Source organism: Elephas maximus, chromosome 2, assembly GCF_024166365.1.
Source record: "Elephas maximus indicus isolate mEleMax1 chromosome 2, mEleMax1 primary haplotype, whole genome shotgun sequence".
Classification (NCBI taxonomy): Eukaryota; Metazoa; Chordata; class Mammalia; order Proboscidea; family Elephantidae; genus Elephas; species Elephas maximus.
The window spans coordinates 37183123-37204680 of record NC_064820.1 but is presented as its reverse complement, the minus strand read 5'-3'; the positions used below and the strand labels follow the sequence as shown (position 1 = coordinate 37204680).

The window sequence follows — 21558 nt, the reverse complement described above, 5'->3', positions numbered from 1 at the left end:
TTGCAGGGACCCTGGGCCCAAGGGATGCACTATTCTCCTGGCTCTTGTTTCTTGGTGGTATGAGGTCCCCTTATTCCATCTGTCTCCACAGTGTAACCAAAGTGATCTTCTCAAAATGCAATTCTAATCATGTTATTTGCCTGTTTAAATCTCTTCTGTGGCCATAACCAGAGCCCTATAGGCATTATCCCTAGCCCTCCACTACAACCATTTTCTTTCCATCCACAGAACTTTTATGTAAGATATTCTCTACAAACTGCTTTTTCTTCTCTGCTGAAGTCACCTTTTGGTGAGTATTCACACGGGACACAAATACCTTCACTTCCTTGGCCTATTCAGAGAGGCGTATCCACATACTTTCCATACCTCCTTGTCTCCAATTTTCCAATCATGTTCCTTCCAAGTCCCTGACCATCCGGCCAAACCACTGGCCACAGGCCATGAATCAGTATGCAGTTGCACATCTGGCCATTTCTCCTTCCAAGTGAACAAGCAGGTGCAGTGCTCGAAGTTCTGCCCGTTGAGATTTCCCTTCACTGTCTTTCAGGGAGGTCCCAGAAAGGGGCTATAGTCCTGCTGTTGTCCTCTTATACTTGATGCAGGCCACATCCTCAAGAAAACTCCCTTTCAGCTGATCAGCTACTCACAGCAGATCCCATCCTGGAGGTGATCACATCATCATATGACTGCCAGACTACATCATAACTGCCAAACCAAGGAGAATCATGACCCAGCCAAGCTGACACACAACCTTCAAGATCACAGTAAGATTTAGGAGGTCAGGAAGTTGTGGTCAAAGAATGGGATGTTTGATTTTAAGGTTTTGGATGGTGTCCAGATCCTGAGCATGGCCATCAAACAACAGTAACTGACTTGACTTCTACTTCCTTTGTACTCCTTATTTTAGGCAATAGTTTAAGTAATACATAGGTAATAACGTTATAGTGATATTTTAAAAGGTTACTCTAGAGATGTAAACACAATGAAACAAAAAGCAAGTACTAAGCAGAGTGTTTATTTTCTTTAAAATTACTTAAAAAAGGCTGTTTACAGAGATGTGGATTTACATAACTTGGCGACAACATTTAAAAAATGTACAGGCTATTTCATATTATTGCACTTACTCTTTAATAAGATATAAAGCATTTCATTTTACATAAATAAAGGATAATGTATAATATACAACAATTGTGGTGCCAATTAAGTCAACCATAAAATTAAATGAGATGTGGATGGGAGGATGGAAATGAAACCCAACCTATTTCAACCTTCACGGTGTATTCTTGCAACTACGGTTTACATGTTATAACACATATTTACCCTCATAGCTTATTGTGAATGACCAGTTAAAAAACCAGAACAACAAACGTTTTAGTGGGACAATACCATTAGTGTTCACTTCATGTGGGAGTTTATTAGACTGATAAGTATACTAGTCATGCCTTGAACACTGAAGACCAAAAAAAAAAAAAAAAACCAGCTTTCTATTTTAGGGTCAAAGACAGTTAAAGCTTTTGCTTCTTCCCTTAAATTCCAATTGTTAGCCAGGGACTCCTGGCAAGATCTAGTAGGAATGGCTGATAGTTTTAAGTTCAGGAAGCAAGAGGTCTATCTACCCTTGTACTTTGCAGAAGTGAGAACTAGGGACTTTCAGAGACCATGCCGTTGCTCCACAGCGCTCTAGAAGTTTCTGTCTGTTCGCCTGAGCGTGCATTTCTTAATAGTAGGCACAGCTGTGTAAGCATGGAGGTGAAGAATAGTTTTCAGTGTTGACTTCAAATAGTCTCTTGTCATTTAGGCAAGAAAGCAGAAACCAAGAAACTGACCCCAGAGACTTAAAAAGAAAACTGTAGCATGCACCTTGCATTGACTTCCTATAGAATCCTACCTGTAATTTTAGTGAAAAGTAGAAGCTACATTAATCAGGTCTTCCTAGCTAAGGCCTGTAGTGCATTCTCCTTTGTATAACCTGTAATAAAAAAGAGAAATCTGGCTTAGAGAAGCCAGATTATTTCGCTTCCATCTGAAGAACCTCTTGGGGCCGACTCCACAGACCTTCGGAGTCAATCCTCTGGACTGGTCATTCAGAAAAATGGTGTACAAAAGGTGACAGCTCAAGCACCTCCATGACTGAGGGTGTCATGACCTCTGAGTTCTGTAAGCTGTAGGTTATTTAAAGAAATCACCAGCGTAAAACTTAGTGTCATCATGTGTGTAGGTACAATGAATGCACCCTCCGCCCATGTCCCCAGTTAGCCTGTGCCACCAAGGACTGGGGGTGTAAGTATATAGTTCTGCTCCTTTACCTTGAAAGGATGACTGACCCTGTTTCTCCATTTTCCTCCTTCGTGGTATTACATTTTGGTCAATGAAAGCAGTACCAGGGAAGAAAATTTGTGACAGTGACTGGCACATCAAATAGGAACGGCTATCATGAAGCTTGTGCTTTGAAAGGAGGCACAGCCAGGACGAGTCACAAGCAGCATGAGTCACAATGTCTTCTGCAGGGGAACATTTTTTGGCAAAAGGAGAAATTTGAGAAAACAGGTAAGCAAATAAAAACAGCAAAAATGTCAGTCACTGCAGAGCTGTGTCATACCCAGGGCAGGGAAAGAGATCCATTTCTTAAGTATGTTAGGAAAGAGGGGAAAACCCAACCAAAGAAAAAAAGTCCTCTAACAGGATTATTTTAAGGTCTTTTGTTTATATTACTAATATAATGCCTATGTTCATAAATCCAAGGTTACTAAAAGGTTACTTCTAAAATTTGTAGTGATTAGTGCATAAAGTATAGAAATGGAAACCCAATGACTGATGTTTCTGCCAACTCCTGTGTTGACCGGCACTTACTGAGGACAAGTTGGCAAATGAGAGGCAAGGTGCTTTCAGATCTGGGACTCTGCTCTTTCTGAGCAGGGACATTCATGGCTGCTTAGTGCACAGCAGTGGAGCTGCTACCCTGAAAGACAGCCTCCCGGCTTATACTTCTAGAGACAGAAAATAGTCGACATGTCAGGGGGACCAGTGACCCCACTGAGCTGAACTCTGTACCTATACATTGCACATTATGCTCCCTAAAAAATATCACTTTCTCTATTTGGCTTTTTTTTTTTTTTCTTCAGATAATCCCCAAATTCCCCACGATTAGGTCATAATTCATTTTCTTAAGTCTCATTTACTTTTCAGGGTAATGTATACAAATCTATACCTTCTCCTTGCATTAAATGTGCCTAAAAGCACTGTTATTTACTTATAAATTATATGAAACTATAGTCCTTTCAGCTGTGACATTTGTGGTGCCTGCCCTCAGACTTCAGGTGCTCCCTAATCGTCAGGATTGGGTATTTAGGGAGAGGGCGCAAAAGTCTAGTTAAATGTTTCAGATGAAGAAGGGCAAGTCACGTCTTGCACCCGCATCAGCAAACAAAAAGGCTGGGGGCAGGCACTGGAACAGAAACGAAAATGAACCTTCCAGGCCTAGCTATCCAGGTGGAAGCTTCCAGAGTTCAACTTCATTGCTGCAGTACACACAACGTGGCAGGCTTCACGTACAAGTCAAAACTTGGAGATTTTTACAGTCCTTGCTGACACAAATGTTTCCCTTTGTTATTTCAGGATCTCATTGTTTAAAGAGATTAATTTGCTAAAGTAAGAAAGAAACTGAGAAAAGAAGATTCTTAAAAAAAAATGTAACAAGCACTAGTGGTACACGCTTGTTTCACGAAGCATTTCTGTGCTTTCTAATGACTAACTGCACAGGTCCCTCTGGGACAGACTTCATAATATTCCAGGCATCAAAGTGCATGAGGCCAACCAGGGGTTTTCCGTTAATGGCAAGAATTTCATCTCCAGCTTCTATTATTCCAGCTTGTTCAGCTGCACCACCTGTAAGAATAAATTCATTGTAAGTAGAATTAATGGAATTGGTGGAGACTATTGAATATACCGTGGACTGCCAGGGAATGAATCAATCAGTCTTAGAAGAAATACAACCAGAATGCTTCTTAGAAGCAACGATGGTAAGACTTTAGCTTGCTTATTTTGGACACATCGTCAGGAAAGACCACTCACTGGAAAAGGACATCATGTTTGGTAAAGTAGAGAAAACTAGGGAAACCCTCAGTGAGATGGATTGTCACAACAGCCACAACAATGGACTCAAGCATACCAAGGACCATGAAGATGATGCAGGACTAGGCAACTTTTGTTTTGTTATATGTAAGTCGCCACGAGGGGGAGCTGACTCGACAGCAACTAACAAACATGAGTGTACTCACTTACATGGTGTTTCAAATAGATTTCAAGTAAATTAAAAACTTAGAGAAAAATCTCTGAACTCTATATTCTCAAGATATGGAATATTTCCTAAACAAGATACAAAAAACATACATCAATAAAAATAAATTGAACAACATTAAAGAAACAAAACTCTGTAGCACCCGGCCCCCAAGTAATGTAAGCAAGATAAAATAAGCAACCAACTAGGGAAAGAGATTTTTAATATATTTAATCAACACAGGATTAATACCCAGATTGGATAAGGAACTACAGGTAGTCCGCGATTTACCACTGTCTGTCTTTTTTGGGTGGTATATCTTATCGTTAGTAATATGTATGTATGTCTTAAAATATATCTGTAAGTTTATATATAACGTTTCCAACCCCTAAAGACAACCCTAAAGACAAAGATCAGATTTATAAAGATGTCGATAATAGAAAAAAAGGTTTTGCACTTAACGTCAGAACTGACTTACGACAGAGTTGTTGGAACGGAACCCCGTCTTAAGTCGGGGACTACCTGTACATATCAATGAGAATAGTACAAAATAAAGAGAAAACTGGGCAAAGGAAGTCAATAGCTAAAATACCAATGGCCAATAAATGCAGAAAAACAGGCTCAACTTTTACTGTTAACAGATATTTGCTGATCCGCCAAGTTCTGATAAGCAGTTATTACATGGTTATCGATGATTGTGGATATTATGTAACTGATTATTTACACACAAAAAACTTGATATATTTCTACATTATAACTTTGTGTAGATGATAGTTTTGAAGAGAAATTCAGAAATCTTAGTTAGATCTCAAAAAGTCTAAAAGTTACCATAATTTTCCTCTCTAACTGATATGTTATTGGGGGGAAATAACTAATATAAACGTGTTTCTTGGCTGAAGTGATTTCACCTTTTGTCAACTATCTATTCATTTCCTTTATCCAGTTTTTCTCTTTATGTATTTCCTACTTAATTACAGTTTTTTTTTTTTTAAAAATATATTTTGGAATTATCCCTTTGTTGACTAAATACATTGCATATATCTTCTAGTCAGGCACTTATGTTTATCTTTACTTTTGAATTTTTTGCCATACAGAAGTTGAACACTTTTTTTCTTTTGTAACATATGCTTTTTGTGTACTAAGAAAACTGCTTATTGTATTTTTTTAATAGTGGTTATTGCTGATATATGGGAAATGCTATTGATTTCTGTATGTTGATTATAAATCCAACAACCTTGGTGAACTATTTATATAGGCTTGAGGTTTGGGTCTCTTGGATTATTTTTCAATCAGGAAAAACATATAATCTGCCAATAATGAATAATTTTGTCCCTAGATTTCTAATTTTATGCTTATCTTTTTCTTAGCTTATTATATATATATATTTTTTGGTTTGTTTTAGTAAAATGATAGTAGTGAAACTTTTAACAGATTACTGTATTACTGAAGTGTTCTAATTCTTAGCTGGGTGGCTGCTGCTTCACACAGGAGGTTACAAATAAGTATTTACTACTTTTTTTTATAGATAAAACCTTTGACCTTCAAGAAAGCTTAAGAAAGTTATGATATTATTCAAAGAAAAAAATTTTTTTTTGTTTTAAACCTGTGCAAGACATCAGTATTGCTATATTTCTCTCTGCTGCTTAAGCTAAAAGGCACAGGAAAACATGATAAACGTGACTTTTACCCATGTAATCGGTATGAGATAAGAACATGAAATCCTGTGCAAAGCAACTAGATTCATTAGTCTCTAAAAAGAGTGAAGGGAAGGGCATACTCTTAAATCCAGAAATTCTTGAATTCCTTTTCATAAAAATTAAAACTGCGGGTTCGCACACAAGAGCATCTAAAATGCTAGTCCATGGCATAGATACTTCTTTCTCCTTCTATCTAAATTTATACAGTAGTTTTCATAGATTTCTGGCCAGATGCCACAGATAGAGGCCGAGTAGTATCCAGGACACCATCCCTGCTCTGCTCCAGGTAGGTATGGAGGACGCTCATCTCTCCTGAGGCTCCCTTTCCACCTTAGTGCTGCAACTACGGTGGGATCCGCAAGCCGACTCTCTCAGCCAATCTGGCCACTGCTTTAGCCAGCTTCAGCTTCTGATCCATTCACTTGCAGGCTCAGGACAACTTTGGCTGTGTGTTTCTTGGCCTGCAGAGGCTGCTGGACGCCCTGTCACTAGCCAAGGTGAAGGCCATCTCTTTTCACTGTGTCTTATAGTAACTCCATTTTACTGTTACTCCTGAATGACAGTTGAGCTGGGTACAGTATTTTAGGCTGACAAGTATTTTTCCTCCATCTTCTGAAGGTGTTATTTTCTGGCATTCATGGTGGATGAGGATTGCTGCTTCTAATTTGATTGTCAGTGCCTTTGTGAGCAACATGAATTTTCTGTTAGCTTGTCAGATTTTCTTATTTATATTCTGAAATTTTATTATGCTACATTAAGGTTTATAAATTTCATCCTGTTTTGCCGTCTGATGCATTTTTTCAATCTGAGTACTCCTATCTTTTTTCATTTCAGGAAACTTTTTAGTCATGATGTCTCCAAACATTTCCTTTCTCTCATTTTGGTTTTTCTTTCTGGAGCTCCTCAATGCATCCTTGTATTCTCTTTGTATCTCTGTACTGGAATTTGCATAGTTCCTTCCCATCTCAATTTTTAAAAATTCTCTTTTCATATGGGTTTAGTCTGGTTTTTAATTCACCTTTTAATTTGAAAAAATCTGCTCCTTTTGAATGCTCTCTTGGTCTTATTTCACAGGTAACACTCCTGCCTTTATTTTCTAGCTGGTTCTCCTGTTTATTGGGTCTGCGGCTATCTCTCATGGCAATGGGCTCTGCCACTAATAGCTGTGTTTCTTTACATGCTTATTTAACTTCTCTGTGACGCAGTTTCTCCTTTTGTATAATAGGGATAATGATAGTACCTACCTGATAGAGTTGTCATGTGGACAACGTAAGTTAACACCCGTAAAACACTCCGAACAGGGCTGACACGGTAAACTCAATATATCACAAAGCACTAAAAAAATTTTTAAACGTTTTTTAAAACAAATTTGGTTTCCAAATGTAAGGCACTGATATTTCATTGAGGCATACATGGAAAGAAAACAGGTGACAGAAAACTGATTGAATGTTCTAGAACATTACCTTTGTATACTCTTTTAATGAACAGAGGCCCATCTCCAGACACAGAAGATTTTCCTCCATCCAGACTTAATCCCAACCCAGCAGAGGTCTTCAGCACTTCCACACACAGCGCCTCATGGGCAGCTACGCTTCTGCCTGCAGCAATGGCATTTTTAAAGGTGAAAATGACCAGTTTCCTCATCAGACGCCTGCCCAATTTCCCCTAAATGTATTATCTCATGTACTTTGTGCTCCCTGGCTCCGTCAAGTCCCATCTACCTTGAAATGCTTGTAAGAGTATTTGAGATCAGCATTACTGTTGGTCTCCCAACAGTACTGGTCCCCAGCTGTGTTCCTGCTGTACACACATCTGTTTCTCTTCCACGTACTCTCTGCTAGCGTGGAGAATGACTTTATGACCAACCAGTTCAGATGGTGCCGGGGCAAAGGTGAGCATGACAATGCCTGACCACTAAGGTGTTTCCCAATAGTGGGAAGTGCTTCAGCTGTCCGGAAGAGTGACAACAGGGCAGAAGGGAGACCGCGGACACCTCGACAATGCGAAGGCACTAGACAAAAAGTGTTTCCCATTTGTTCAATGGATTCGGTGCCATTTTCACTGAAGCCATTAAAGAGCTCAGGCCACAAGGAAGCCACGTGGAGCAGAAGGGGTTTCTTTTACTCTCCACTTTATCAGGGAGAGATGCTAAGAAGAGCCCACAGGCTCTCCCACCCTCAGCTTTTGTGTACCCCACTCTCTGGACTAGAGAGAGAGGACACTATTGCACTGAGTAGAGCGGACACCATGCAAGTCTGAAGTACTTATCTGAAAGCAGCGATCAGCCTGTGCTTTAGAAATAGAAGCAGTGCTTAGCTTTGGGGCTCTGAGTCTGGAGGGCGTATAGGTTATGTTTCAAACCTCTTCTTGTAAGCTCTTCTTGGTGAAGTTGGTCAAGGCTGCAGCCTTGGTTTTTAAACACAGAAACACTTTTGCCTCTCGTTTCTTTATGTCTTTCTAAAACAGGAAAGAGTACCAACCTTGATGTTTTCCAAGGATAAATCTCTGTTATGGAATTTCTCCTTCAACACTGATTCCCCCCATCACAAGAGTTTCTTGCTTTATTCACCAGCCACTTATCTCCTAACAAGGCAATGTAAAGTATAAAAGGCGCTTCCTTCTTAAGATGTTTTGAGAAGGTAACAGCAGCCATTTTAAAACTTCAATCGTGTGGCTTTAACCACTGGTAGATGTTTATAACTTGTAACACTGCCTTTGCAAGAAGCATCCACAAGCAGTAGCATTCACTACATTTACTTTCTCTGACCCAGAAATTAGCAGTTATTTCCCTTCATGTTCCACCTGAATCTACTTTTATCTGTCAGCTGCTCACATCCTGTTGGTGTGGAACTAATATCTTACCAATTCCAGGCTCCAGGGAGATGTTCTTTCTGGACAGCGTACCCTTCCCGTTAGCTATAGGAGGCTCCAGCCTCGTAGAGGTTCTGGGTTGATCATTCCCCTTCTTGATAACCACGAGGGCATCTTTGTGCAACTGTGCCTGATGGAGAACCTTCACGATATCCCTGTGGGCAAGGCCAGCCAATGAGGTGCCATTGACTGCCAGAAGGAAATCCCCTCGGTTCATGGTCCCTTCCTGAGAAGCCGCCCCCTGAGATAACACCCTGTGCACCTGGGACAAAGAGAAGAAAGGGAACAAGAGCCAAATCCATTTATGTCCTCCACTAAAAGCAAGAGAGACCTGCAAATTTGTATTAAAGAAGAACTTTCTAATGTTAAAATTCCCAAATCATACAAACACTTGGTTTATGAAAAGCATATATACTCAACAGTGGGGAATGGAATTACAAATGTCACTGCCAGCATATGGACGTTTTTTACTCAACAACTTATTGCTAGTGTCTAATACATGCCTGGTACTCCCTGAGGCAATAGGAATCTGAAGGTGAACAGGACCTGATCTCTGGAGTCCCATGAAGGTGGCCTCCCAAATGATTTCAAAGGCCTTTGAGTGATGTAAAATTTTCAGTTATTGTTCTTGAGACAATTTTATGAGCAAACACAAGCTTGGTCAACTCTAAGGTTTTTGGCAGTGCTTGAACGAATAAAATATATAGGCAAAAAGATGTAGACAATTGTATTTGTACGTATTGCCATCTAGGGCACTGAGCCTACAGATCATGTCAGCTGTGTGTTCAAGATGCTTATCTTTATCAATGAAAATATTACATACTACTCTTCCCACGTCTCATTTTTATTTTGGTAGTAGGGAACAAAAACTAGTAGTCTTTGAAAGGCATGTTGTGACTATCGCCGTCCTGATCAAATCCTGAGGCTGCTGAAGGAGTCACTTTCCTGTGAGCGTTGTGACATCGTCACTTACCATGATTGCTTTTGGCTCCACATCAGTCCCTCCTGCCACACTGAATCCCAGACCTGAGCCTTCTTTTTTATTCAAAACTATAAAGCAAATGTCTTCTTTACTCTAGTGAAAAGAAACAGAAAAAAAAAAATTATATTCCTTGTGCCAAGAGTAAGGCAATTCTGAAGTAAGCCCTCCTGTTGCGCTGTGGTGCTTTTCACCACTCGCCTCCATGGTTCCTCATAAGCTTTCACAGGGACGTTGGAGGAGCCCCGTCCCAACCATCTCATGTCCCTTCTGGGTGCTGTTTAAATACAGATTTGGAGGGTCCATCCTGTATCTATGAGAGCAAGCAGACATGAACTGGGACCAGGGTCAAGGGACAATTTGGAATTCCCAAATCTTCAAGCCATTCCAGGTACCAGATTATGTCTTTGCGAATCTGGTCATAGCGCAGAAGACCATGAAGGGGGTTATCCTTTAATTCTACAATTTAGCAAAGCTAGTTTCAACAGCAGCAAAGAGATAAGTGCTAAGAGACAAGATGAGAGCACCTGGAAGCCAGTTGTTTAGCTCACTGGATCTCAGGTGCAATTAATGAACTGGTAATTGTAAAATATAAAGCACACAGACATCAAAACTAATAGTTCTCAACTCATAATGAGACTAAAACATTCTTAGTAGTGTCGGAGGATTACATAACAAAAGACTGTTCTATGTTTCAAGCGTTAATCAAAAGATACCTTGGAATAAATTATTTTAAAATAAAACATTAGCCATTAGCAGTGTTCATTATTCTGGATTTTGCTGCCCTCCACCCACACACTAGAGGTGATTCAGCAATATTTTAAAGACCAGAATTGCTAGGTTTCATCTGAAGTGATTTATAATCCGTCAGTTGGATACGTTCTCAGACACGGCAATAGAAAAAGAATCTAATAATAGCCCTTAAAGATTGATTTGATGAGAGAAAGTAAAGATGTTGAGAGAACCAGCTCTGTAATGGAAGCTGAACGTCCCATCTGTGTGCTGAGGAGGGCACTCAAGCATTTGAAAGTAAGTGTTCAGTCCTATCAGTAAGGCAGGAGGTAAATTGAAGCAATGGTCTCAGCTTCCCAGGACCGCCACAACAAAACACCATAGACTGGGTGGCTCACAGGAGCCCTGATGATATAGTGGTTAAGAGCTCAGCTGCTAACCAAAAGGTTGGCAGTTGAAATCCACCAGCTGCTCCTTGGAAACCCTATGAAGCAGTTGTACTCTGTCCTATAGGGTTGCTATGAGTTGGAATTGGCTTGACAGCAATGGGTTTGCTTGGTTTTGGGTGGCTTGTAAGAACAGAACTTTATGGTCCACAGCTCTGGAGGCTACTAGTGAAAATTCAGTGTGTTAGTGGAGCCAGGTGCTCTCCAAAGGTTTAGGGGAAGATCCTTTGTAGTTTCTCTCTGCTTTTGGAAGCCCCAGGTTATGCTGGCTGGTAGCTGCAATGTAACTCCCTCAAGTCTTTCCTCTCTGTCTCCTTCTCTTTTATAAGAACAGCACTCAGACTGGGTTAGGACCCACCTACTCCTGTATGACCTCATGTTGACTGGACTTATAACATCTTCAAAGACCCTACTTCCAAACAGGTCACATACATCAGGGGTTAGAACTTCAACTATGCCTTTTTGGGGGACACAATTCAATCCATAACAGCAGTTTTACCTCTTTAAAGAAGTTTATTCAAATCAAAGCCTCTACATGCTGATGGAGTCCATTTTGCTTATGTTAGAAGGCCCTAGTGATCTTTTTGAGGCGGGAATCGTTTCTTCATAGGCAACTTTAATCAGATTTCATAGACACTTCTCAATGGAGAGAAGAGAGAGGGCTAGGCTTCCTAGACGAAAATGGGAACATGTTTGATAAATGCTCTTTGTGTAGCTTTGTGATACATCTGAAGCTAAAACATGAATACACGGAAACTTGGCTATCTTGGAGCAAAGACAGAATGTTTGAAAACAGGACTCTCCTGGCTCCCGGGATACGTTATCACTAAAACTGTATTCAAAAAAATCTTTTTTCTCCGGTTGTGTTTGGGAATGTAAGTACCATACAAGCTGACTGTTGGGCTAAATTTTGCTGCTCTGGGAAGCTTAACAGCATTAGGGAAACCAGATGGGCTATCAGTTCTTCAAGGAGTCCTGTACCAGGTCTGGGCGTGCTGAAGTCAGACCAGCAGGGCTTGTTTTCTGCCTCTCCCTGATCTCCCCCTTTAAGGACGCCTAGACCAACCAAACCAAACCTGTCACTGTCGAGTCGGTTCCGACTCACAGCAACCCTACAGAATAGACTAGAACTGCCTTGTAGAGTTTCCAAGGAGCGCCTGGTGGATTCAAACTGCTGACCTCTAGGTTAGCAGCTGTAGTGCTTAACCATTGTGGCACCAGGGTTTTCCTAGAGGCCTCAGGAAATACGTTTTTGTGCAGTTCCATTTTCAGCACCTACAATTCATACTCTGGACAGAGCACGGCAGGGAACTTCTGGGAAATACGTTTTTGTGCAGTTCCATTTTCAGCACCTACAATTCATACTCTGGACAGAGCACGGCAGGGAACTTCTGGGAGAACAGTAACATCTCTGCTCACTGCTCCATGTGAGATCAACTGGAGACAATAGTGAAATAAAAAACGGGAGAAGATAGCAATGTTCCAGTGAAAAACAGACCAAACCCCAAGGCTCGCCTGGTGTGCTGAACACCAAATAGGGGTAAGGGAGGGTGTGCGAGGCCCTGGGAAGATGCTGTCCTGGAAAAATGCTTATGCTTTCTGTATGGTCCCTGGGGTGTTCATCTGGCTTCTGAGGTTGGTGGAGACTTTTTAGTTTTCTCTTTCCATGTTTTCTCTAACATTATTAAGAGTTTGGAGCAAAGGGGGCCCATCAGCGTGTGATCCCACCACGCTGCCTTGACTGAAAATCCTGCAGTACGTCTTCCATGCATGAAATGTTTGCTTATCGTGACAACAGCAGTCGAAGGGGCGGAGATGAAGAAACGTTTCCTTTTGCTGAACGTGAAAAATGCTCGACGTCTCAGGGTGTGCTTCTCCACTGCACAGACCCACAGCAGTGGGCTGGGAATCAGAAGGGAGTAGGGTCTCCCCCATCCCGCCCCCTCTCTCCTTCCTGACCAACTCCTCATTACATGCCAAGGCTGCTCCTTAGCAGAGAGATGTCACAGCCCCTCAGGGAAACACTGGTATTTGTGGAATAGTGTTCTCGGAATACTTTAGTGACCCAGACACGTTACTGCTAAAGAAAAATTGTTCAAATTTGCTTTTTTCTCTAAACAGAAAATATGTATTTGTTTGCATTCAAATCTCTATGGATAGTCCTGAGAAATAAACATTGTTCAGAAAAGGTTCCTAGATAGGAACAGATGGTTTCTTTGGTTATTGTTTATTGTCACAGCCAACCTATTTAAAGACTTTATTTGAAGTTACTAATTAGCTACTAATTACTAATTAAATACTTCAGGGCAAGAATAGGGAGTCGCAGATGTAACTTTCTTATTTCACCAGCAGGTGGCTCCCTTGACCACATAATTTATGTTCATACTTGAGCCAACAGGGATCATCTCCCGACATTCCTAGTTCTGCTCTGAGGACCTTCTGCAGATAAACTCCAAATGCAGGCATGGGAGGTGGTAACTAAATGCTTCTGCAGAATTAAGACAGCAGCTAAACCAATCGGGCACTTAAACAGAATGCACAGCACCACGCAGTCCTCCAGGACTCGGGCACAGGCTCTCAGTGGCTCTCTGTGCTAATGCCGGTGCCTGGGTGTCACACAGTTTCATCTTCAAAATGGGAAACCCACAGAAAGGAAGGCATCGTTTCACTGGAAGCCCATGAATCCACGCCACTCATTACCCAGCAAGTTACTTCCTTTTTCCTTCAATCACCATTCTCCTAGACCAGAGTTTCTCCACCTTGGCTCTTTTAACATCTTGAGCTGGATAACTCGTGCTGTGAAGGACTGTCCTGTGCGTTGCTGGATGTTTAGCAGCGTCCCTGGTTGAGAACCACTGTCCTAGGACATGTTTCTCTTTCCACAGCTGCGAGGGAAATCAGAGCCAAGCCAGCAACCCCATTTCAGGAGCAGAGCCTGGTGTGCTGGCACGCGTTTCCATGGGACAGCTTTTCCCCGGCTTTGTTGCTGTCTCTAGAATTTTCCTTATTTTGAACTTTTTTTTTACCTTTCTTTTTTAATTGCTGTAAAAATATATATAACGCCTTTGCCAATTCAATTATTTTCAGGTATATAACTTAGCGATATCAGTTAGAACTCTGCTGTTGTTAGGGCTGTGGAGTCAGTATCGATTCACAGTGACCCTACGCACAACAGAACGAAACACGGCCGGTCCTGCGCCACCTCACAATCGTTGCTATGTCTCAGCCCATTGTTGTGGCCACTGTGTCAGTCCATCTCACTGAGGGTCCTCCTCTCTGTCACTGACCCTCTACTTTACCAAGCGTGATGTCCTTCTCCAGGGACTGGTCCCTCCTGATAACAAGTCCAAAGTAAGTGAGACAAAGTCTCATCATCCTCGTTTCTAAGGAACATCCTGGCTGTACTTTTTCCAAGGCAGATTTGTTAGTCCTTCTGGCAGTCCTTGGTATATTCAATATTCTTCACCAACATCATAATTCAAAGGCATCAATTCTTTGGTCCTCCTTATTCATTGTCCAGTTTTCACATGCACAGGAAGCGACTAAAAATGCCATGGCTTGGGCCAGGTGCACCTTAGTCCTCAAAGTGACATCTTAACTTTTTAACACTTTCATTTTTAATTTTTTAAATTTCATAGAATGTTACTTTTGTAAATGGCTGCAAATTTCTTTTGGGATAAAACTAAACGAATATGCTCACCCGTTGCCGTTGAGTTGATTCTGACTCATAGCGGCCCTATGGGACAGAGTAGAACTGCCCCATAGAGTTTCCAAGGAGCCCCTGGTAGATTCGAACTGCCGACCCTTTGGTTAGCAGTTGTAGCACTTAACCACTACGCCACCACAGTTCTCCTAAATATGGCTGTTTTGACCCAGGCCACAAAGGATTCATTTCTTCACTTTTGAGCTCTTTGGATTCATCCCCCGTTTCCAACTCAACCTCAGCAGGTCTGGAGCCCAGCTCCCTGCCTTCCCTGTAAACAGGTTTCTTCCCTGCACTCCCTGACCTGGGTCCTGGTGCCTCCAACGAGCCAGTGGCTCGGGGTGGACACACTGCAGTCACCATGGGGCGCGTTTCTTCACCTCTGCGTCCAGTCGTTAGCATCTCTGTCATGTCTACAAACTGTCTCTAAACTGGGCCCCGTCCTTCATTGTCTCTGAGTCCACTCAACTCAACTCTCTTTAATCTTATACAGACAACTGCAATAGCTGCTGCTGTTTTAAAAATCAAGTCTCCCTTTTCTCTGATCCATCTTTGACCACCTTGGTTACCTTAGATTCTCAAAATAGATCTCATCTGTGGATCTTACAACTTGTTAAAGAAGGGCTGAGATAGGGAGGGAGGGAGGAAGGAAAGGCCAGACTTTACTCAAAGGAAAAATCCCTCAGGACCTCAGTTATACTTTATTCTAGACACAGTCTCAATAAACTGTGGACTTGCTACCCTGATACATGCCAAATACTTAAGTAATACTTGAAGTAGACAAGTTCTCAAGTCCACGCATCTACTTACCAACTGACCAATGACCCAGCTAGCCAGCAGCTGGGGGTTGCTTGGGACAGGCCCTAAGAATCGCCCTGGGTCCCAGCTCAAGGCAACCACTGATGTTCTTTAAGGCCTTCCTGAATCATCAAGAACAGGCCACATCCCGCTGGTGGATGCAAGTGAAGGAAATATGGGATGCCTTTTAGGAATAGCTTCTCTCAGAATGGTTGGAGTAAGAAGAAACAAGTCTTTGTATGTAAGGGAATAAGCGTCATGCCCCAGCCCCCCTGAGCAGCAGGCCTGTCTTAAGATGTTGGATGTGCCCATGTTTCTGGTATTTCGCTTACCTCTGATTGTGTCTTCGCTTCCTGAATGAGAGTGAGGATGGTAGATGTTGACCCCACCGATGACAAAATGGACTGTAATCTTTGCTGGTCCCCCACTGAGATGAGAAGTTGATTCAAACTAAAAAACAAACGAACAAAAAAAACAAACCTGTTACCGTTGACCCGATTCTGACTCAAAGCCACCTTACAGGACAGAGGAGAACTGTCCTAAAGGTTTCCAAGGAGTGGCTGATGGATTTGAGCTGCCGACTTTTTGGTTAGCAGCCAAGCTCTTACCCACCACACCACTGGAGCCCCGTGATCGAAAAATTTGAAGAACGTTCAAGGAAAAAACAATTTCTCTGTTTATAAAGATGCATTTAAAATTCTCTCCTTTCTACTATATTGCCAGTATTTTCTGATTTTCATGCTTTATTTTGGTCCAAACTCCCACTCCAAGTGACTTGAAGGACACTGCACACAAAACACGAATTTAATTCACTGCCAACAGCAATGGGAATTGCCGTGGATTCAGGGATTACTCCAAGATGCTAGGGAACCAAGATGTAAGGGAGCTAAACAGAACGTTCCTGATGTATTTAAAAATAGTCACCATATAGTATAGACTCAAGTGAAATACTTTACATCAGGAATTTCCTGTTGGACTACAGTCCCCTTCAAAGGCCCAGGGTCTGCCTGAGGTGCGGCCTCCCTTTCCTCCCAGCTCCCTTGCGTCTTGCTTTGGCTTAAGTGCCATATCCTGTATAAGCCTCTCTCTCCCAGCAGCATTCTGGAGTACACGCTTCCCTGTAGGTCCTTAATTTTTTCAGCAATGATCTTAAAACAAAGCAGGCTAAATGCAATGTGGGATCCTGAACTGGTTCCTGAAACAGAGAAAGGGCATTAGTGGGAAAACGCGTAAAATCTGAACACGACTGCAGTTTAGCTAATAGTACTGTCCCAATCTTCCTTTCTTACTTTTGACAAATAGGCGGCAGTGATGTAAGATGTTAACACTAGGGGAAGCTGGGTGAGGGGCATCTGAGACCTCTTTGTACTATCTGTGCAACTTTTCGATAAATCTAAACGTACTCCCAAATTAAGTTTACTTAAACAAAAAGGGGAGGGGGCAGACACTTACTTAATTGACCAGCTTTTTCTGGAGGGCAAATCCTGAGTTGTTTTGCCTGCATCCTTGGCTGAATCTGGTGTCCCTGGTTCATTGGCTTTAGGGCTGCTTCCCCCTGGACAGGCCCCGTTCCCAGCTGATCCGTTGAGGCCAGGAAGGCTTCCACCAGGGGTGCCAAGCGACCTCCGGGGGATGATCTCTAGCTCCGTTTTGAAGAGCACAGCCGTGGGTTCTGCCAGGTAGTCCTCGCTGCAGAGCTTGTCCAGGTCAGGCATGCTCAGGGCTCGCAGCTCCTGCAGCTTCGAGCGGGACAAGGGCGAGCAGGGCTGGGCGTGGCGCACCGAGGGCTTGGGCCTCTTGATGGGAGAGGCCGGGGTCACTGTTGGGGTGGGGATTCCGGAAGAACCCGGTGATTTCTTTTCGTCTGAGTCAGGGCCCTTGCTACTGGTCTCCACTGGGATCTGCCGGGAGACCGTCAGCATCATGCTGGAGGGGGACTTGGTCACCGGGGGGATGAGGGTGCTGGCTTCACTTTGGCTTTCACTGCAGGAACTCAGGCTCCGCCTCAGTGACCTCGCGGCCTCCCCAGCATGGCTGACGCTCCCCAAAGGGATGCTGCCAGATGAGCGTCTCCCAATGGGGGGCTTAGAGCTCACAGACAAAGGGAAAGCACTGGACTTGGCGGCAGGCCGGTCAGAATTGGCCAGATTCTCGAAAGACTTGATCCTCTGCTTCACAGAGAAAAATGAGGTAGATTCGTGGGGCCAGTTCTGCTCGTAGTAGTAATGCCTCCTGGTGACTCTGATCTTGTCTGTGACGAGGCAGCTCGTCTCCTGGATGGGAAGGGTATCTCCTTCGTCGGTTGTTGGAAGGTTCCTCGATGTCTCCAGCAGGGGCTTGACACTATAGACACTCTGCCCATTAACAAGACTGAGGACATTGCCTTTGGATGGCTTTGCCTCCAGGAAACCACCACCTGTCACAGGGTTCTGGCTGTCCAGATGAGAGCGACCTGGACTGTGGAGGGAAGGACCCTCCCGTCCAAAGTGGCTGGAGAACTGGGCTGGCATGGAGTAGGTCCTGGTGGCTGGCCGTGGCATGAAGTAGGGATGGTCATTCACTGCAGTACCCATTGGTATGATGTTCTTGGACACGCCTTGGGGTTCCACCATTTGGCTTGTTTTTCCCTGGGAGGAATCTGTCTTTTTAGCAGGCAGCTGAGGGGAGGAGGAGGAAGCCAGCCTGGCCATACTGAAAGAGCGTGGCATTTCCTGCTCAACCTGGGAGGCCTGAGATGTGGGCAAGGATGGGTAACTGGGGAAGGATTCCACTGACTGGGGACAGAGTCTGGCCCTGCCCTTCTCTTGACAGTTGCTCTGGACTGAGATACCTCCCCGCCTGTCACTTTCAGCTGGCTTGTCATCACATGCGCCCTTAGGCATTCTCTCAGAAGAAATTTCAACAATTTTCAGCTGCTTGGTTCTTTCCAGGGCACCACTAGCAATTATTCTGCTTCCCTTTTCGCCAGCCACCCTGGGCTGGGCTGCTTCTGATGCTGAATCTGTTTGACTGGACGTGCGCGGCTCTTTCTGTCCGGGAGGTTGAATCTCATGCTTGTTCCCTGAGGTGGAGACGTTCCCGTTTGATGCTATAGGACTTGCTGGCCCAGAGCTTACAGGGGTCACCGTACTCTCTGCTCCACACCTGGGGGATTTGGGGGTGGCTGGGCAACTTCTGTCTGGTTCTGAGTGAATGGCCGTGTAGAGCCTACTGCAGGCACCTGGCTCCGGAAGAGCTTTGGGGGAGCTGAGGGGCGAGATGAATGTTCTGACGCCTGTGTCTGACGCCGAGGAGTTTAGTGACCCAGGAGTAGCGAGGGGTGGCTTGCTCTCCGGCATACATTTGGGAGACTTGGGGGTGGCTGCACCATTCTTGTCAGGTTCTTCACGGACACCTGCATGCAACCGCTGTGCAGCTACCTTAGAAAGCGTTTTCTGGGAGGTCTGGGGTGAAGTCAAGGACTTCCGGTGGTCTAGCCCACCAGCCTTGGCTGTGTTAGCAGCAGGGGCCTCAGCACTGACTCTGCTTTTACTTTTGATGCTCAGCCTCTTCAGCTTCGGACCAGATTTGGGTTTCTGACAGTTACTTAAAAGTGTTTCTACTGAACCTTTTTTCGGTAGGTCTTTGTTTTCAAAATTGAGTTTTAGCTGAGGAGGGCTATTAGGTACAGAAACTCCTTTCTTGTGGCTCGAGCTCATTGTTTGAATTTTGGAGTCGGGACTTCTGGTTAGCACCGTCGATGGTTCTTTTTCAGTTTTGCTCTGCAAATGGGCACCTTGGTTATTTTTATTTATTTCTTTAAACCAGGCCATGATAGGCCTCCTGGAGGTCACTTTTGGTTTCTGTAGCAGGTCACCCAGATCCTGGCTTTCGGAGATGTGTAGGTCTGCCAAGACAGAGTCTCCATTATTGGGGACTTCTGCACTGAAGGAGGACGGGTCTTCCACTGCATTAATATTTGTTTGTTCTTTATTTGGGGTCTCATCATCTAACAAGTCATAGGCTAAGCCATTCACCATGCTAGGAAAGCAGAGAGTGACTGGGGGGTCCTGAAAATGACTGACAACTTTAGAAGACTGGCTGCTTTCCACGGCTGAGCCAACGCCGGTGACTTCTACAGTCTCTTCTGTACGCGAGGGCCTGTGGCCCTGAGATGTGCTCATATCCCCATGAGTTTCATGCTCCTGAGAGCTTATATCTGAGACTGAAAATGAGTGGGAAGGTTTTAGTACTGAAATGCGTGATACTCCGGGCACGAAGGAAGCTCTCTCACGTGGATTTTCTACCAATTCACTCAGAGCACTGTGTTTTAATGGCAGAACTTTGGCTAAAGCAGGGTAGGGTGCAGCCTGGGAAGGTGGGTGAGCAGTTGCCAAGGGTGAACAGGAGCAACCATTTGTGGAACAAATTTCAATTTGTTCTTCCTCAGACTCTGTAGTATCCTCCTTGTGAGGAGACCTACGAGAATGAGGTGGTGAGCAGCTCTCCCTGGTGGAAGCACGTGGGGCTTCTGTGAGGGACTCGGGGTCCGAGGACGAGTCCTCAGCATCTCCATACATGGAAGAGAGAGATGGCTCCGTACTATCACCCAGGCCTGACAGGGAGGTACTATCTTCATGAAAACTGCTAAAATTTCTAGAGTAGTTGCTCAAAAAGTTTTTGTTCACAGTAAAATGTTTGTCAGGATTAACTGAATCCAAAACTGAAGGCTGGGAGGTCCACTGGGGGTGAGGGGGTGGACGAGCAGCCAGGGCCCTCCTTGGGGAGGGGGTTCCTTCCCCCGAGACTGGCTTGGCATGGCAGGAACTTCCGCTTTCAGCTTTTGCTGGAGGTTGACCTTGGGAAGTGCCCTCTTGTCTCACATGGTCCTCTCTCTGAGAGGACTGAAGTCTTGCTTCACAAGCATCCAGCTCCGTGATAAATGTGTCGATGTCAGTCACAGGGCTTTCTCTCTTCTCCCCTGGGCAGCAGTGTCCTGAACCACTGCCACACATCTCTTCGGTCTTGTCAGTGGATGACGCCAGGGAGGCCCTGGCCTGTGGTGCCCTCTCAGACACAGAATCTCTTCGCTTGAGCAGGGCAGACTCCCCAGAGTTTTTAGGAATGCGGATTTCTGTTGTCTCCAAAGCCTTGCTGTGGTTACCTTGAACTCCTTGTCTCTTCTCCTGGGATGTGACAAGGTCTTGTGACAGGACAGCACTAGCTTGAGGCACTCCCTCTGCCTTGGGTTCCACTCCCTTGAGGGCAGCTGCCTTCCTGGTGTTGTCAGGCACTCTGGCTTCTGACGCTCCTGGTTTCTGGGTAAAGTCTTGGGGGAGCCTGACTGGAGGCCTGTCCTCGGACTTGGAGACCTGGGGCGATGCTGGCTTGCTGGGGCTCTCAGGCAGACAGGCTTCGCCTGCATCTGCTGAGGCCTTGCTGAGGTCAGGGTGAGCCTCCTTCTTGCCCGGGGATGTGATGAGCTCTGGTGCACTGTCCAGTCCTGTGTTAAGGATTTAAACAAAAGGTGGGATGGTAGGAGACATAAGGGGAAAAACCTGAGAAAATATGAAACCTCTCAATTAAAAAAAAAAAATATAAGCAATCTAAACTCTTTTTCAGAAAGATATTCCACAACCTAAATGCCAGCCTTTTTGTGTTTAATTTTTCTGTCTCTACAATTACAGCGGACCCACCTCTAACAAACACTACGCTAAGATGCTCTAAAATAATTCCTAGGGGCTGGCAGAACGAACATCTGTTTCTGTCCTTCCTTTCCCTTCTGGTTCTTTCGAAGGACTGGGGGTCACCAGAAATGGTTTTCTTTATGCTATCCACTCGCTGGCATTCACACATGGTAAAGGCCATGGGCTGTGGTTGTTTCGTTCTGTAGCTTCTCTTCGCTTCTGTGGAGACTGCACTTGCTTCTCAGTTCCAGCATCTGGCGATCCCACCCGTATGGGTTCAGCCCCAGGCTGTGGGCTGTGAGAGGCAGAACATGTAAACAGTCCAATCTCCAAATTTCAGGGACCTACTGTTCAGCCCAGTGCTGGGGCTACGTTAGGCAGCCACACAGA

General features: G+C 44.2%; 1 protein-coding gene across 10 annotated transcripts in view; it reads right to left on the bottom strand.

The window, feature by feature from the left end:
- Positions 1-2541: 2541 nt before the first annotated feature.
- PDZD2 (PDZ domain containing 2) overlaps positions 2542-21558 on the bottom strand; it is a 575078-nt gene continuing 556061 nt past the window's right edge. For all 10 annotated transcript variants that reach the window (XM_049861669.1, XM_049861663.1, XM_049861661.1 and 7 more), the window contains 6 exons: positions 16955-20984; positions 15835-15952; positions 9818-9919; positions 8836-9106; positions 7437-7571; positions 2542-3885 (listed from right to left, as the gene is read on the bottom strand). In XM_049861669.1, the coding sequence (XP_049717626.1) occupies positions 3719-3885; positions 7437-7571; positions 8836-9106; positions 9818-9919; positions 15835-15952; positions 16955-20984 (4823 nt within the window). In that variant the 3' untranslated portion in view covers positions 2542-3718. The remainder of the gene's footprint in view (positions 3886-7436; positions 7572-8835; positions 9107-9817; positions 9920-15834; positions 15953-16954; positions 20985-21558) is intronic.